Raw genomic sequence first — 16,926 nt, 5'->3', positions numbered from 1 at the left:
AGAGAGAGAGAGAGAGAGAGAGAGAGAGAGAGAGAGAGAGAGAGAGATAGAGAGCGCATATATACATAGTTGTTTGCCTGTTTGTTTCACTCTCCCATTAGAAAGTAAGCTCCTTTAGGGCAGGGGTAGTGTTTTTGCCTTTCAGAGTTCATCATATTACCTGAGGCATAGTAAGCACTAAATAAATACCTGTTAACTGATAGACTATTTCTTAAGATCACACAGATAATAAGCAGAACAGCCAGGATTCCAGCCCAGTTTCTTTGGTCTCCAAATCCAGCACACTTTCCACTGTACCACATTGCCTTTCTATCTCTAACTATATATACATACATACATATATATGTGTGTATATATGGTGTCCCAAAAGTCTTAGTGCCATATTAAGCTTTAATAGCCTAAACTACACTAAGTCCTCTGAGACAACCTCTATGTGTGAACAATTTTTTAAAATGGGTGGGCTATTGTAATATATTTTCTTTCAGGATCTACATCAACTACAGATACTACAGATAGAGTTCTTGCCTAGAGCAAAGAAAATGATGTACTCTTGTTACTCGGCTAATGCCTCATCTGGGCCCACCACTGGTTTCCAAACCCTACTCTCGGCAGCAGGGTGAGGACAGACCAGTGGCTGAAAAGAGTCAAGTCTTGTACCAGGTTGACAGCAAAAGCTATGAAGTGCACATGCAGGTTGTGATTGCCCTAGGGGGAGGAAGGGACCTGGCACCTACATTATCTCTACCTCAGGAAGCAATCAAGGCTGCTCAGTGTCCAAAAGAAGTCACTGCATTTACTTTCACTGTCCCATTTACATAAGGTCATATGGATCGCAGAACAAATCTCCATATATACATAACCAACATATACAAATGACCACAGATCTTGGACAAGAGTACTTACCTGATATATTTTGCAATCTGGAAAAAGTGTCCCAGAAACCATGGTGTTTGTATGTGATTTGCCCAAGGCCACACAGAGAACACTCTCCATTCCAAAATTTGACTTCTAAGTCTTCCTCCCCTCCTTTCCTTTCATTATCAAGTTGGCTTGATTCTTCCTCCACAATACCGATTTTCTACATTGGTTCCTCTACATTCCCACTGCCACCCACAAATGAAGTCTACTTTACCTTTTAGCTGAATTATAACAACAGTCTACCAACTGGTTGCCATCATCAACATGGCTCCTCTCACCAGAAGTGATCCCTTTCCTCCTTTGAATTTGTGTAACGCTTTGTTCATATGACTGTCCATCCAATACGATATATGATTTATCTCTGCCTCCTGCCTCTTGCATTGAGGGAACCATTTTCTGCTTAACATGATTGTACATGTATCACCTATATCAGATTGCTTGCTATGTTGTGGGGGGGGTGGAGGGAGAAAGGTAGAAAAATTTGGAACTCAGAATCTTACAAAAACAAATGTTGAAAACTTTCTTTACATGTAATTGGAAAAAATACTATTAATTTTTTTTAAAAGGGACCATTTGCAATTCATCTTTATATTCCATTCAGTGTAAAGTATAGTGCTTTTGTCATGGTAGATGTCAATAAAAAGCAGGATGGATTGGAACGACCATAGGAGCTACCTATGATGTAACCAAAAAACTCCTCTATTAAAAAGTCTGAGAAGGCCTATGTCCTGAACCTTACTGACACTAATTAGCTAGGGCTTTGGCAAGTCAGATGACTGAGTTTTTCTTTTTTTTTTCATCTACATAAGGAAGGGTTGCACTAAGGACTAAGAATTCTCATATTTCTAATTTGTTTTGATGATATAATTTTAAAATTTGCACAAGAATGTTATATTTTCTTAACCTGATTAAATTATTTCATTAAATGTGAGATTTGGCCAGAAAGTATACTTTCAACATACACTCCTATGGGCCACTTCCTTCATTCCCCCCTCAACTTCTTCATAGCCCCTCGATTCCTATGATTTTGATACTCTGCAGAGCTAGGCAGCCCAGCTAGAATGAAAACATCGAAGGCATAGGTTAAGATCAGACAAACGAACTAAGGCAGTAGCAGGGGCAAAGAATGTGGTCTGGGATGAAGGCCAAAGCTAAGGCCAGGAACAGACCCATGAAAACCTACTGTTAAGACAAAGACTAGAAACAGAGCTGGATGAAAATGCAGGCAATAAAAATAAGAATAACTTACAATTGTGTAGTATCTGACAGCTGGTAAAAACATCTTTTGGACATTAGACCACTTAATTCTTAAAACAACCCTCTAAGGTAGACAGAACAACTTCACATTTTTATAAATAAGGAAACTGTAAAATCAAGTGACTTGGCCAAAGGTATGTGCTAATATCATTGCCACCACAGACTAGCCCAGTAGTCTATAGTGAGAGGACACCTAAATTAAAGTTACAGATCATACAATAATCTTATTTTAGACACCCCTTAACTATTTTCCCTACCAAACCTTTTGTAAAGTCTTGTAACAATAAGAAAAATCAAACAATGTGTTGTATTAATTAGCAAAAGACAAAAAGAAAAAATTAATACCTTTCATAATCCAAAATTTAAATCATTTATTTCTGAAAGACAGGTGGCCAATGAAGAGGGAATTTTTTGTCTGTTTCTTAGGAATGTTAATTAATTTGTTAAAAAAAATTAGGAAATGGTCTTGAATTAACCTTTTCAAATAATTATATTTAGGTAATAGTCCTTTCCTCTGAGGTTTGAGATTATCATTCTTTTCAAAAGAAATGAAACCTGGGTTTCATTATTAGGTTTCTTGATGTGTGGGGGAAGGGATGAATTTAAGGAAACATAATCTTGAATCAAACCAAATTCATTGCATTCAGTAAATTCAACTTCCTGATTTCCTTGGCAATCTTGTCCCAAGTGCCCCCAAACTGATGAATTTGACCTTCTGGGTTTTTTCTCCCCTTTTTCACTTATTCCTTTCTTATTCTTTCCAGGATTCACATTGCCCACAAATAATATAATTTAGATTTTTGCTTTTAGTAACTTATATTTTTAAAATATTCCACTCACTCTGCCATCACCCTAGTTCAGGCCTCTATTACCTCCCACTATTACAAGAGTCTTCCTACCAGATTTTTCTCCCCTCTCCAAACCACTCTCCATTTATCTGCCAAACTGATGTTCCAAAAGTATAAGTTTGATGGCACACAACTACTGAAAAAGCTTCTATGGTTCCCTCTTACCTCTAATATGAAATGCAAACATCTATGACTTGCTTTTAAAGCCCCTCACAATTTCCCTCTTACCTATCTTCCTATATATTATGTCACACTCCTTTCTCCCTCCCTGCCTCCCACATTCCAGAAAAAACAGCCTACTCACTGATCCCCATACATTATCTTCCATTTTCCATCTTTGCACAGGCTATACCCCATGACAGGAATGTAACCCCCTTTCATTTCTGCAATCCTGTGGTAGGAGCTTGGTCATCAATGAGGAACCCTTTGCCCTCCACTGCAGAGTGGCCCAAGCTTTCTCAGCTTTTGAAACCCTTTCTGGGGTCTCTGCCTTGGCTTCAGCCTTCCCCTACCCCAAGTCCTACACTTGACAAGCGTGGAAGCTGTAAGTATAAAAGAATATCACTCAAAGTCTGGTAAAGTCATTGGTCACTTGGGGACTGTGAGGTTCTGCATGTATCTGATGCTCTCCCAGTTTTTCCTGACCTGGTACTTGTGGAAATGGGGAGGAGTAACTTTTATACTCCAAAGAAACTGATGTGTATCATTTTAAAGTGTGTCTTTTTAAAACCACTTTGAATTGGATTTTAGTATTGCATTTCAACCTTAAACTCGCTAAACATGGCCCATTTTAATCTTGGTCTATAACACCTCCTATACCAGATCAATGCTGATCATCTCCCATTCCCCACCATTTACCCATGCCTCCCCTCCCCCTATCCCTGCCAAATACCTTGTATTTTCTTTGCATCTATTTTGTGCTTATTTTTCCAAATGCAAGTAATACAATAGAATGTAAGCTCCTTGAGAGCAGGGGTTATTTTGTTTTTATACTTGTATCCTCACTGCCTAGTAAATGACTTGGAATAGAACAGCATTTTAAAAATGACTGCTGAATAAATGAATGAATCAAGGATTTCAAGTCACATTCATCTACACACACCTTATTCATTACACATAAACTCCCCAACTCACTTAGCAGATGATATGACCACCGAGTGTTGATCAGAATTGAGGATTTTTGCAAGATGAACTGCAACTGAGTCCTCATAAGATGTCATCTGAATTAAAAGGGAAAAACACATTTGTTTATTTGCATGGTATTTGACACAGCACAGTAATTACATCTGCAGAAACAGAAGTGCTTCATAACACATGGAAAGCAGTTGTATCTACATATGAAAACATGGTTCTATCCATACAGATGTAGAGCTTTCTTTCTTATATATCACTTTTTAATGATAAAATTATTTACTGTAGACCCTCAGAACATCAAAGAAATTACCACAAACTTTTTTAAAAATCCCAATGAGATGGAACATTAGCTTCCTCAGAGTGGGGATTGTTCCATTTTTTATTTTGTGCCTCAAATGTCTTGCAAGTAGTAGTAGGTGGTTACCAAATGCTTGACAGATACAGTCACTTACACAATTTTTTTTTGAACTACAATGAAAAATTCAAATTTGGAAGCGAAGCATGACAAAAAATTAATAACTTCTGCCTGACAATCAAATTTCAATACCTTATGTGGAACAGAAATTTTATCTTTGTAAACAAATATAGAAATACATTAAATCCAAACATGGCAGTCTTTGAGGCAGTCTAGAAGCTGCCCCTCCCCCATCATAACTCTCTAATGTCATATTCTATATATTATAGACAGAGCCTTTCTTTTTTTTCCTCCTCTTATTCATTTCCTCATACTAAGTTCACTGCCTGGGATTGTTGTTTGTTGCTATTCATTCTTCATTCTCAAAGAAGACCAATGATATCTTTGGGGTAATGTTTTAACTTACTCATGAACTGGATTTAAGTGAGGTAGAGCTGTGCAAAGTCATCTCACTGGCTTTCAAGGAAGTTCCATTATTTCCTTCCTAATATGGTTAAAGATGCAACTCTTTTAAGAAGTTTTTTAAACTCAACTTTACAGTATTTATTCTCTTGTTTTGTATTTCAAGTAGTTTGTGTCCAATCTATATTCAGCTATTCTAGTTTCCTGTATGTCTTAATGTTGTAAATAGAAAATAAATTCCTTAAAGAGAAGTCCATGTTTTCTATTATTTTTATATTTCTCCAGCACCAAACATTTTTCCATATATAGAGTACTCACACTTATATTCATATACCATATGTGCTAAACAATTAATTGTTCTATTTAATAGTAAAACACTAAAATGCTTCTGTCATCTCATCAATTTGGATGCTCTCAGTGGTGAAGATAATAAGCTAACTTCCCATAAGCTCACCACAGGGCATTCACCCAACATGATAATGACCTTTCCGGCTTTCTCCTGACATCTCAAGGATATCAGTGAATTATCAACCTGTCAGACTTCACCCTCATCAAATGACCAACCCATCTTCTTATTCTATCATGCATTTCTTTGATGATATGTCTTACTACTGTTTTTTGGAGTTCTTCATTGATTACATATGGCAGCCTGCTTATACCTACCACCCTATTTCTCTGTTACCCTTTGTATGCTATTCATTATAAATATTTTGGAGATTTTTTTTCTCTCTTGTAGTCATACAACAATACTGATAGAATTCTGGTGTTCAACAGAGGGGCCTTTGTTTCTAGGAGAAGCTTAAGTGTCATTAAGAGCTTTGCAGTTTTCTACAGGCAATTCAGCCCATTCTCCTCCTCCTATTTATTTCTGAACCCGACTCATTGTCCTTTTGTCCTGTTTGGCCTACAGATGCATACTGTTGGATAAGCTCTACATTTGACACATCCAACTGCACTTCATAATATGGGTAATAGATAATCTTTATTCACTTTTCTTTTCTTGTGTGGATAATCAGGCTAAATCCTTTTGAGTAGTTGTGGGCCTCTTCTACAAGGTTCTGCAATATATCATGGCTTTACTGAGCCAACACAATGTCATCGTTAGACAGGAACATTTGCAGGACCTCACCATCCCCAGGGAATCCTTCTTCATTTTGAACCCTGTTCTGAACCTCCCCCCCATCATCATGGCCTTTAGCAAGCATTCATCTTCATGCTTTATGCCTCACCCATTATTTATAATAAGAAGGTCACTGAACATTGGCAGGTAACTGCATATACACAAAATGTCATATTTTCAAGGAATCTGGGATGATTTTGATTTATGTCAGAGAAACACTTAAAGATAAGCTTTTCAAACAATGTTTTGTTCAACTGAATCAAATGCTTGTTGTTGTTTTTTAAAAGAACTGTTGAAAAAAATGACAGGAGCTGTGAATTGGTTTAGTCATTCTGGAAAACATTTTGGAATTATGCCAAAGAAGTTACTAAATGTCCTGTACCCTTTGACCCAGTTATAGAATTATTAGCTATATCCCCAAAGAAAGAGGATTACGAAAATGCTTACAGTAGCCAAAAATTGGAAACTCAATAGGTGTCCTTTTACTGGGCAATGACTAGTGGGTTGTTCTTTGGCATACTTCCAAAATGCTTTCCAGGATGACTAGACCAATTCAGAGCTCCATTGTCATCTCCTCAACAGTTATAAAATAAAATTTTAAAAATTGATTCAGCTGAGTAAAAAGTCTTTGAAAGGCTATCTTTTTTATATGCAATTGGTGGGAAAATAAAATAAAGACTAACTTTTTTTACATGTAATTGAGGGAAAATAAAATTAAAAATAAATATTATTTTAAAAAGGCATCTCCCAGCCAGAAATCAATATCATCCCAGATTCCTTAAAAGGGAGAGGAGGGAAAGAAAAAAGGAAAGGACACATATGAACAAAAATATTTATAGGAGATAATACTGCAACTAGATGATACAACATATAAAGTGCTGGGCTTGAAACCAGAAAGACCTGAGTTCAAATCTGGCCACAGACATTCACTAGTTGTGCATAAATATGTGTAATTAGGATGCCTCTATTTGCCTGCTTCCCCATCCAGAAAGTGGGATGATAATAGCATCTATTTCTCAAGGCTGGTGTAAGAATCAAATGAGTTAATAATTGTAAAATGCTCTGACTCATAGTAAGAGCTATATAAATGTTAACTATTATTATGAAAGCAGTACTTCTGGTTTTAGCAAAGTGGGTTCCCAATCAATTAGGAGATGACTGAACAAAATGTGCACAAAAATATAATGAAATATTATCATACAATAAAAAATGAGAAAAGAGATGGATTCAGAGAAACCTAGGACTTGAACTGATGCAGGGAACTGAGCAGAACCAAAACAGTACATTCACTGACAACAATGTTACAAAGAAAAACTTTGAAAGACTTCAGAATTCTGATCACTGCTCTGACCAATCACGACTCCTGAGCACTAATAATGAATCATGCTTTTTATTTTTGGCAGAGAGGTGACAGACTAAAGATGTAAAAAGAAACATTTTCAGACAAGGTCAGTGAGTAGATTTGCTTCACATGATTATATTAATCATTATAAAGGAGAATTTTGGGGGGAAAGTTGAACAATAGTGGAGGGAGTGATAGTAATAATGAAAAAAGAAAGGAAAGAAAGAGCATCAATGAATAATAAAGGATAAGCATGAGCACTGAAGGAAATTCAGATGGGGAACACAGACAAGCCATCTTGAAACTAACACGTACAAATTTTTAAAATTCAAGTTGTATGTAGTGGAGATTAATGATTTCATATTCAGTGCCTTTTTCTGTTCTTCTTTGTATAGGGCAATGTTCATATTTGTCAAGTTTATAACAATAAAAATTGTTTTCAAAAGAAACACTGAAATGATTTATTTCTTAGCTCCCTTCAAAACAAAAAAGCCAGATCCTATTCATTAAACATTTGTAACCACCTGATGAAACAATTTCTTGCTACACAGTAGTTACCTGCTTTTTTCTCTACATTTTCCAAAGAGAGATGGAAATGCAAAGTAATAATAGTTACATGGCATCTGTCATAAATGGGGCAGCTGTCAGAATTCATGCTCTGGAAAGACTTCGAAAGGGACAAGACCCAGAGTTTAGGTTCTCTCTGTGTTTATCTGTCTCTCTGTTTTTCTGTCTCTGTATGTCTCTCTCTCCATCTCTGTTTCTGTCTCTCTTTGTTTCTTTCTCTATTTCCTTGATCCTTTCTCTCTGTGTTTATCTCCATCTCTCTATCACTCTGTCTGTCTCTGCCTCTGTGTCTGTTTCTCTGTGTCTGTCTCCCTCCCCCCTTCCTCCCTCCCTCCCTCTCCCCACATTATCACAGAGAGTAATTAGAGAGGAAACTGCAAGGTAGGTGACTTCAAGTTACTCTACCAAGGTCAAGAACCCCATAATCACCTGGTTGTTGGGCCAGCCTCTACAGGCCCAGCAACATGTATGTTGATCACACTGGCAATTCAAGGAGATGACATTGGCCAGAGTGTGATGGACTGGGGCTTCTCCTTGTCCTCCTTGATTTCTGAAAGTGATCACCTACAGAAAAGGCTTAGGTAGCATAGAAATAGCCTAAAGAAGAGAAGATATGCTTTAGAAATTTCCATGGAACTACAGGAGGCTGTGGTTTCTGAAGCCACTCTAGAATTTAAAGTTGCTGAATCTTATTTTCAATTTCCTTTTAGTGAATTTCAATTAGGCAAAATAGTCAAGTGATTTCTTTGGGACTACATCAAGAAGAGAAAACAAAAAGAACCTGAGATGCAAATGGGGCATGGAGTCATTACATATGCTATGATTTGGAGTGAATTAATTCATATTCCTAAATATGAATTCAAACTAGCATGCCAGGGAATGTAGAGAATGAGAGCAGTGGTAGGTGTACCTGGAAAGGCTGTTTGCAATGAATTGATCTAGTTCAATCTCCGCCACCTGGTGGCTTGCAGAGATATTGCACCCTGCAGCTACAGCTCTGAGCTCTACCTTCTGGGAGAAACACATACAGGAAATGTTTCACATTTTTAGATGCCTCATGTGTGCTAGGCATTTAGAATACCTGTGGCAAAACAATATACTGTCTTAACTTTCAAAGAACTGACAACCGGGACAGTGAGGTGGGGGTAGAGAGAAGTTAAACTATTTAAAATTTTTAAATTGATTTGCATTATTAACATTTTCTCTATCACTTTCTTAAGTCTAGACTAGGGGTGGGTAACCTGCGGCCTTGAGGTCACATGTGGTCCTCCTCTCTAACCCTAACCCTTCAAGGGCCGCACTTGAGGACCTAAAGGGTCTTGTGGCCTAGAGGCTGTAGGTTTCCCACCCCTGGTCAAGACCATCAACAAAACAATAAACCCATCCCTGATTTGAAATGTTTGCTCATTTCCAAAGTGTAAATGCTCACATTGAAAATTTGCCAGTTTCTGTAGCATGAGTTGGCTCCTGCACAGACACCCCTACTTACATCCTAATGTGATGGGTGGGGGGGAATCATTCTCTTATCATCTTAAATAATTCCTTCAACTAATAGCTAACACTAAACATTCATGAAATTAGTAAGTTCATAGGCCTTACTAAGCCAGAAGTTACAAACAGATATAAAAAACATTAGAATCCGTAAATTTATTTTCACATTCGACAGACCTTACAAAAGTATATCAAGTTCTAATCTTCTTCTAAAGAGGGTGGTTATAGAGTTTAAAAATAAGGTAGAGATATTTAAAGATGATTAGAGGCTGTAAAATAAGACCTTCAGAAAACAATTTAAAGAAACCAGAGTTATTTATTTGGAGAAGAGGTTGATGGGATGTTTTTTCCAAAGACATAAAAGTTTCTTACAGGGGATGGTAACCAGCTGTCTATTGAGGCCATTAGCAATAAACCAAATTAGAAGATGACAGAGATTTAGGTTAATGATAAGGAAGAATTTCTGGCATTTGGTTGTTATTGAATAATAGAATTACTTTCTGAAGGAGGTTGTTGAATTATCTTCTCTAAAAAGGCTTTTAAAAACAGATGGTTTATGTGTGGTCCTGCCTGGCAGTATGGAGTTAAGAAAGCCCTCAGAATCCTGTTAAGCTTTGTTTTCCTATGGTACTAGCAAGATGCTAAAGTTAGTATGTTAATTAGAAGGAGATACTGAGTTTTGTGTTTTTTCCAAGGAAAACTGAACAGGCAATGGTTTCACAATCATGCCTAAGGGGTCTGAAATGAATACTGTATGAGAGAACTACACATTTGGGGTAATGAGATTTATCCAGGGGAAGGGAGGTTGAGATGTTTTTAATGAAATTTATTTCTTCAAAACAAGAAAAGCACCATCAAAAAAGTACATGGATGCTATTTGATAGGACCTTGGGCCTTTCTCTGGGCTGTGTAGAACAAACACTAGTATTAGCCAACGGGCCTACACATGCTATTCATTTAGAAAGAAAAATATTAATAGGTAACAGTAATGAAATGATAGAGATTTCATTTTTCAAAATCTTTTTATACTAAAGAAAAACAGGTTTTCTTCTAATAAGTAGAGTACTAGATGTTGATTTGGCAGAAATCAATATAGTGCTACTGTTTAATCTGTTAGATAATTTTTTCTTAATTTTCCTAATGTAGGTATTTTTTTATGGAAAGCTGATTACTATTCTATTTCAGAATACTATTTAAAATATTTAGTTTCTACAAGGAACAATCTGATCTTCAATTTCATAGTCTTTACAACTCAACAAAATCACCACATTATCTTCAACAATACAAAAATTTCAGAAATCAGGTAGGCAGATTTCTCTAAAGGAGAAAAGTCTACACCCAAAAGTGGGCATGGACTCAATAATCTTAATCCTATAAAAGGAAGTTAATACTTTGCAATTATAAAGACCAAACATGACCCCAGAGAAAGAAAAATAAAATATCCCTTCCCACTTCCTCCCTCTTTTCCTTCCTTCTTTCCTGCCTCCTTTTTTTCCCTTCCTTGCAGAGGTGCAGGACTGTAGTGGGGCTTGAGGAGACTTGGATGTGTTGTCAGACCCATTAAAGAAGTTAATGTTGCTAAACTGATTTTTTTTTTAATTTTTTTTATTCTTTCTCACAAGGGATAGTTCACTGGGGTAAAGGAGAAAAGAGGGAACAGATCTAGAGACAAAGCTGGTGTAAAAAGAAAAGATATCAACAAAAATTATTCTTAAAGTAAATTCTGCTTAAAATCCTTCACCACCTGGGTTTAATCAGAAATATGGGGGGGGGGCGGGGCGCCAAGGCAATTGGGGTTAAGTGACTTGCACAGGATCACACAGCTAGTAAATATCAAGTGTCTGAGGCTGCATTTGAACCCAGGTCCTCCTACCTCCAGGGCTGGTGCTCTATACTGCACCACCTCATTGACCCCAGAATTAAGGGTCTTCTGGGTTTTTTTTTTTTTACTCTATTGACCTACCTTAACATAAAGATATTGAAGTCTTAATAAATATAAAGAAAAAATAAACACATTTGGATTTGTAAAAAGATGAATATTGTGATGTTTAAGTTAATCATATAGAACTGACACTATCTGGTGTCTCTTTACAGGAAAGAAAATATATCTGCTTCTTCACTTAAGTATGACAAATAATTAGTAATTTATTCCAAAATTAATTATTCTCCAGTCCTTGACACATATTTAATTTGGAAAGGCTTATCCTAGGTATCTGAGGAATAAAAGCCTGCTAACACAGCAGGTGAGCAAGCAATTTTATTCCCATGCTATATGTCATATTTACACATGTTTTTCCTCCCCCAGTTTTGAGAAGGCAGACAAATGACTTTCCCTCTGCATTATTTCATCCTGTGAATTTATACTATCAAGCTGCCACACATTCAGAGTCAATGATCCCAAACCCCTCATTTGAACCTGGAACTTCCTAGGATTGCTGCCTTTAAGGACTGTTAATTTAGACATGTAAACTCTGTTTGCTGAGGGAAAATAAAGGGAATGTGCTTCATCATATTCATGCTCCTTCAAAAATAGGAAAATGATATAATAAATAAGAAATATATTTAATATAATATAGAAAATAGTAAGAACAACAAGAGTCTCTAATGCTGATAACAGTCAGAGCAAGCAGCACCCTGCTCCTTACTGAAGTAACCATCAGGAACAGTGCTTCTGCCTGGTGAGAATACAATGACTCGTCACCCTGTCAACCAGTGGCAACAATATGCCTAAGGAATATCCTTACTCAGTTGTAGGAGTCAAATATTTATTAAAAAAGGAGCAATTAATTTAGAATAAAAGCAATATGGCAGTTAGGACATACAATCAAAAGACATGAACTCAGATCCCAATTCTGTTTAGGAGACATTAGGCAAGTCTGATGTCTCAGGTCTACAATTACTTCCTCTGAAATTAAAGGGTTGAATTAAGTAATCCCTCTAGCTCTAAATCGTATAATCCTACAATGTGATATTGAGTAATCCATAAATTAGGGCAGCTCGGTGGTGCAGTGATAGAGTGTCTCCCTGGATTCAGGAAGATTCATCTTCATGAGTTCAAATCTGGTCTCAGAAACATGCTAGCAGTGTGACTCGGGGCAAGTCATTTAATCCCATCTGTGTCAGTTTAGTCACCATAAAAACAAGCTGGAGAAGGAAATGTCAGACCACTCCTTATCATCACCAAGAAAACCCCAAATGGGGTCATGAAAGCTGGATATGACTGAACAACAATTCATAAGTTATGCAAGTTAACTGTTGCCGACCAATTTAACAAACAGAAGTAGCATTATATGCAAAGATAGACACCAATTTAATCATGGAGAAAAGCCATGTATACAAATAACTATCATGCATAGAAGGTGCTATTTCCAGTGGATTCTCCACCACTTATCTGGTGTTCACTTGTTAGGAAGATCACAGAGAGACTTTTTATATAGGTAGAGGTCAAAATAGACACCCTCTGGGGTTCTTTCCAACTCTGAGGTCCTGTGATTCTAAGAGTTGGCTAAGTACATAAAGAATAGGCTCTAAGAAATCTGGAGAGAGTAAGATTCCTTTCACATGAGGAGTAGGGAAGGCTTCATGGAGTAAATGGTACCTGAGTTAAATCTTGAAGGAAGGGAGCAACTTCTTTTTTTTTTGCTTTTTTGGGGGGAAGGCAATTGGGGTTAAGTGACTTGCCCAAGGTCACACGGCCAATGTTAAGTGTCTGAAGTCACATTTGAACTCAGGTCCTCCTGACTCCAGGATCAGTGTTCTATTCACTGCGCCACCTACCACCCCTGTAGGGAGCAACTTCAATAAAGACATGAGGATGAGATTCCCACTCTTCATCCTGACTTTCAAGGTCCTGACTATCCATAGAACACAGATAACTACAATACATGACATTACATAGTAAATGCATCAGAGTTGCAGAACCATCCTTTCTACTATGTTAGTGTAATGACCTGTCCAAAGAGGAAGGTTATTAATAGGAGAAAGGGAGGGATGGGTCAAGTAATGTTTCCTGAAAGAGGTGGCATTTGAATCAGGTTTTGAAAGGCAGAACTCAGTGGGTAAAGGGGGAGAAGGAAAAAGCCAAAAATAAAAGCAAGTCAGACTTTGTGGTAGAATCCAAGGTTAAAAATTATTATAGTCTGCTATGGTGAAAAGCTAGAAAGATTAAGGAAAATTCACATACCAGTAGTCAATGATAGCTTAGTCAAGTAGGGGTTGTTTTTTTTTTTTAAAGAACACAGAGGAATAAAATAATTTTAAATATAACTATAACTGGATGACAACACAAAACTGTAAAATTAGTGACTGGGCAGCCTAATTCTCCTCTTTCCTTCCTACAAGACAAAATTCATAGCTGGATTATTTTTGAAATTGCAGAACTTCAGAATTGGATGGAATTTTATAAGGGTCATCTCATTTAGCCCAGGTTCCCGTATAGGAATCTTTATTATGACAACTCTGATAAGTAAACATCCAACTTCTTGAAAATATGCATCAAAGGGAAAAGTCACTAACTTACCAACTAGCCCATTCCATGTCTGGACAATTTGAATTGTAAGAAAATTCTTATATTCAGAGATTTAGTGTTGAAAGGGACCTTAGATACCATCTAGCCCCCTCATTTTACAGATTAAGAAACGGCAGGGTTAAGTAACCCTAAACAACCCAGGTAGGCAAACTACAGAACAGGAATGTGAGCTCAAGTACTCTACCTGCACATTCACCCCTCTTTTTTTATTGTGCCATGTGGTCTCCAGAGCAAGAAAAAGATCAAAGGAACAGTTTGAATGGTGATAAGAATTTTTTGAAATTTCATTCATACCTAAGAATGCCCTTCTGACCGTACAGGTAGGAAACAATAACGCTCAGATATGTTCATATATAACTTTTATGTTAATGTTTTAGTGAGAGAAATGAATTTAACATGTAAGGAATATGGTTTGAGCTAGACTGGATACAACTGACACTGTAGACTCCATATGAATGGATTTTATTTAAATCAAGAGTTACATTGGCCCTCCAAGCTGGAAATCTTCATTTTTAGAACTGACCTTCCTTTTAAAATGAAATCTCAACAAATCTCAACTCTATAGAGTTCATTTTGGTCCTTCATTGTATATACTATTGCGCATTGTTGTTTGGCAATTGGGGTCAATAAGACATAATGTTAAGTGTGATTAGTTTGTAGGTAGGAAACTTGGGTTTGTATTCTTATTTCAATAATAACTAGATGTGTAACCTCGGGCCAGTGACTTCAGTTTTCTAAATCTGATTCCTTATCTAAAAAACACAAATGTAGAATTTTAAAATAAGTTGTCTAGGATCTTAAAACAAAAATTATTTGTTTTCTTAAAACAAAAATTATTTGTTTAATCATACTCATAGGACCATTCTGAGGAAAGAACTTTTTAAACCTTAATGTTTTACACAATTTTTTGTAGAAAAAATAGATATTAAAAACCGAAGTCTAATCTGCTTATGTCTGTTTTGTTTGGAATAATCAACTAACCCAAAATCTTCTGTAGGACAGAAGCCTTATACTTCCTTTGTCTACCATCCAGGAGCCAATTTGCTATGTGTAGAGTTAGTGCCAGATAAATTTCAAATGAATAAAAATAGTGCATTGGAAAATCTTGTGGAAATGAATGATGTAAACTAAAAAAACAGAGAGAAAGAACTGATATTATCTAAAAAAAAAGGAACTTTCTTTAAACAAATCCATGTGTCATATATGTACTTTTCCTTTGGTGTAAGAAATGAAAAGTAGTCAATGAAACCATCTACATACTACATGGAAAGCTCCTATTTGAAATTCAGTTGACACTTCTTGCACATTTTACATCTCCTATTATTTAGTGATTTTATTTGACATTACAAGATGTTCCCTAACTTGATAAATATTAAGCACATGTAGAGTTAAGTCTTACGTAAGATTCCTCATTTTCCTCTTCTGGAGTGATGGGAAGGATAGAAGGCTTTGTTGGCAATTTGAGTTCATATGTCATTATACTCCACCTGAAGGAAAAGAAAACAGTGGCCTAAAAATCACTTCAAAATCTCATGAATTATTTACCTTCTCATAAACATAAATATATTTGTCAATGGTAATTAAGTCATCTAGGATCGTAAAATCGTAATAATTTCATGTCAGGAGACATGAAATTCTGAGAGCCTCAAAAGACCTGAAATTTACAAGAATCTATGTAACTACCCTCTAGTATTGATCCTTTTCCAGATTAAGTATATTTATATTTTCTAAGTTATATAAATCACCTTCCATATAACAATCTCTCTTATTAAACTGTCTTGTCCTTAAAAAGCAAATTAACTGTATTCTAATTAGAGGAATATATGGGGGAGGTGGACTTAAGCAGAAATTATCACGGAAAAATTTAATTGAATTAGATATTTTTCAGTCATCTTTTGTTACTGGAAGCTATTGTGTTTGAAGGCAAATATTTAAAACTTTGGCCATCCAGAAAAAAAGAACACAGAATAAGCCCAGCTCCTGCTCAAAAAAGGGTTCAAAATTTATGATATATAATTGTGTTGATGTAACAATATGTCAAATAAAAATTTTACCAACCTATGAAAAGTAACGAATCAGTCCTAGAAAACATGTTTATTAGAAAAGGTTTACTGTGACTGAATCTAGAAACAGAATATAGAGGGAAAAGATATATGAAAATAAATTCTAAATTCCATATATCAATTAAATCAATATATTAAACTATCCTTATTCATACTAATGAAGGTAAGCCTTGGGTTCAATTTTTCTTCAGTACAAGTGATTTGGGCATTTGTTTTCCTGCTACTGATTACAATTCCTTTTCCTTAATGAGATGCTGTGGCTGGGAAAAAAAACAAACAAACCTCATTTACCTAGTGGCCACCTACTAATCAGCCTCCATGAATCTATCTAGGTTGGTCCCTGAATGACAAACAATTCATCAGATGCTCAAAAGTTTTTCTAGTACCCCAAATCTTCTCCTTTATCTCTTTTCTTCATGATCTTAGATAGAGTATGACTTGGTTAGGTTACCCACTGCCCACTCAGATCACAAAGGTGCTTTCCAGACAGGTGTGAAATGTAGTCTCCAGATGAAACAGGAACAAGTAGGTAGATGAAAATCTTTAAGTATATTTGCCATTTTATCCCCAACTCCAACACAGACATCCTTAGCCAACCCTTTCACCCACCACCTTCTTGGGTCATCATTTCCAGGGATGGAAGTGACATAACTACAATCAAATTAACAACACTAAAGACGCCAAAGAACCAGACAAAAGAAGAAGATTCTACACCATGTCTTCGCCCTGGTAAAAATACCAGGGGCCAGGAAGAAAGGAAGGTAGAAAAGCATGAACATACCATAAGCAAGTGTCACTAAAAAGTATGCTCAAAAGGCTGAATGGTAAATTATGTAAGCAA

At 36.3% G+C, this 16,926-nt stretch overlaps 1 protein-coding gene across 10 annotated transcripts in view; it reads right to left on the bottom strand.

Annotated features, from left to right (window-relative positions):
* Positions 1–16,926, bottom strand: part of DGKH (diacylglycerol kinase eta) — a 239,064-nt gene that overhangs the window by 51,458 nt on the left and 170,680 nt on the right. For all 10 annotated transcript variants that reach the window (XM_069068656.1, XM_069068661.1, XM_069068662.1 and 7 more), the window contains 2 exons: positions 15,422–15,509; positions 4,158–4,243 (listed from right to left, as the gene is read on the bottom strand). In XM_069068656.1, coding sequence (XP_068924757.1) covers positions 4,158–4,243; positions 15,422–15,509 — 174 coding nt within the window. The remainder of the gene's footprint in view (positions 1–4,157; positions 4,244–15,421; positions 15,510–16,926) is intronic.

This window comes from Petaurus breviceps, unplaced genomic scaffold (assembly GCF_028583685.1).
Source record: "Petaurus breviceps papuanus isolate PSGF00001 unplaced genomic scaffold, PetGlider_PUasm1.0 90769, whole genome shotgun sequence".
Classification (NCBI taxonomy): Eukaryota; Metazoa; Chordata; class Mammalia; order Diprotodontia; family Petauridae; genus Petaurus; species Petaurus breviceps.
Note: the sequence above shows the minus strand (reverse complement) of the source record. Positions and strands in the feature narration are given on the sequence as shown.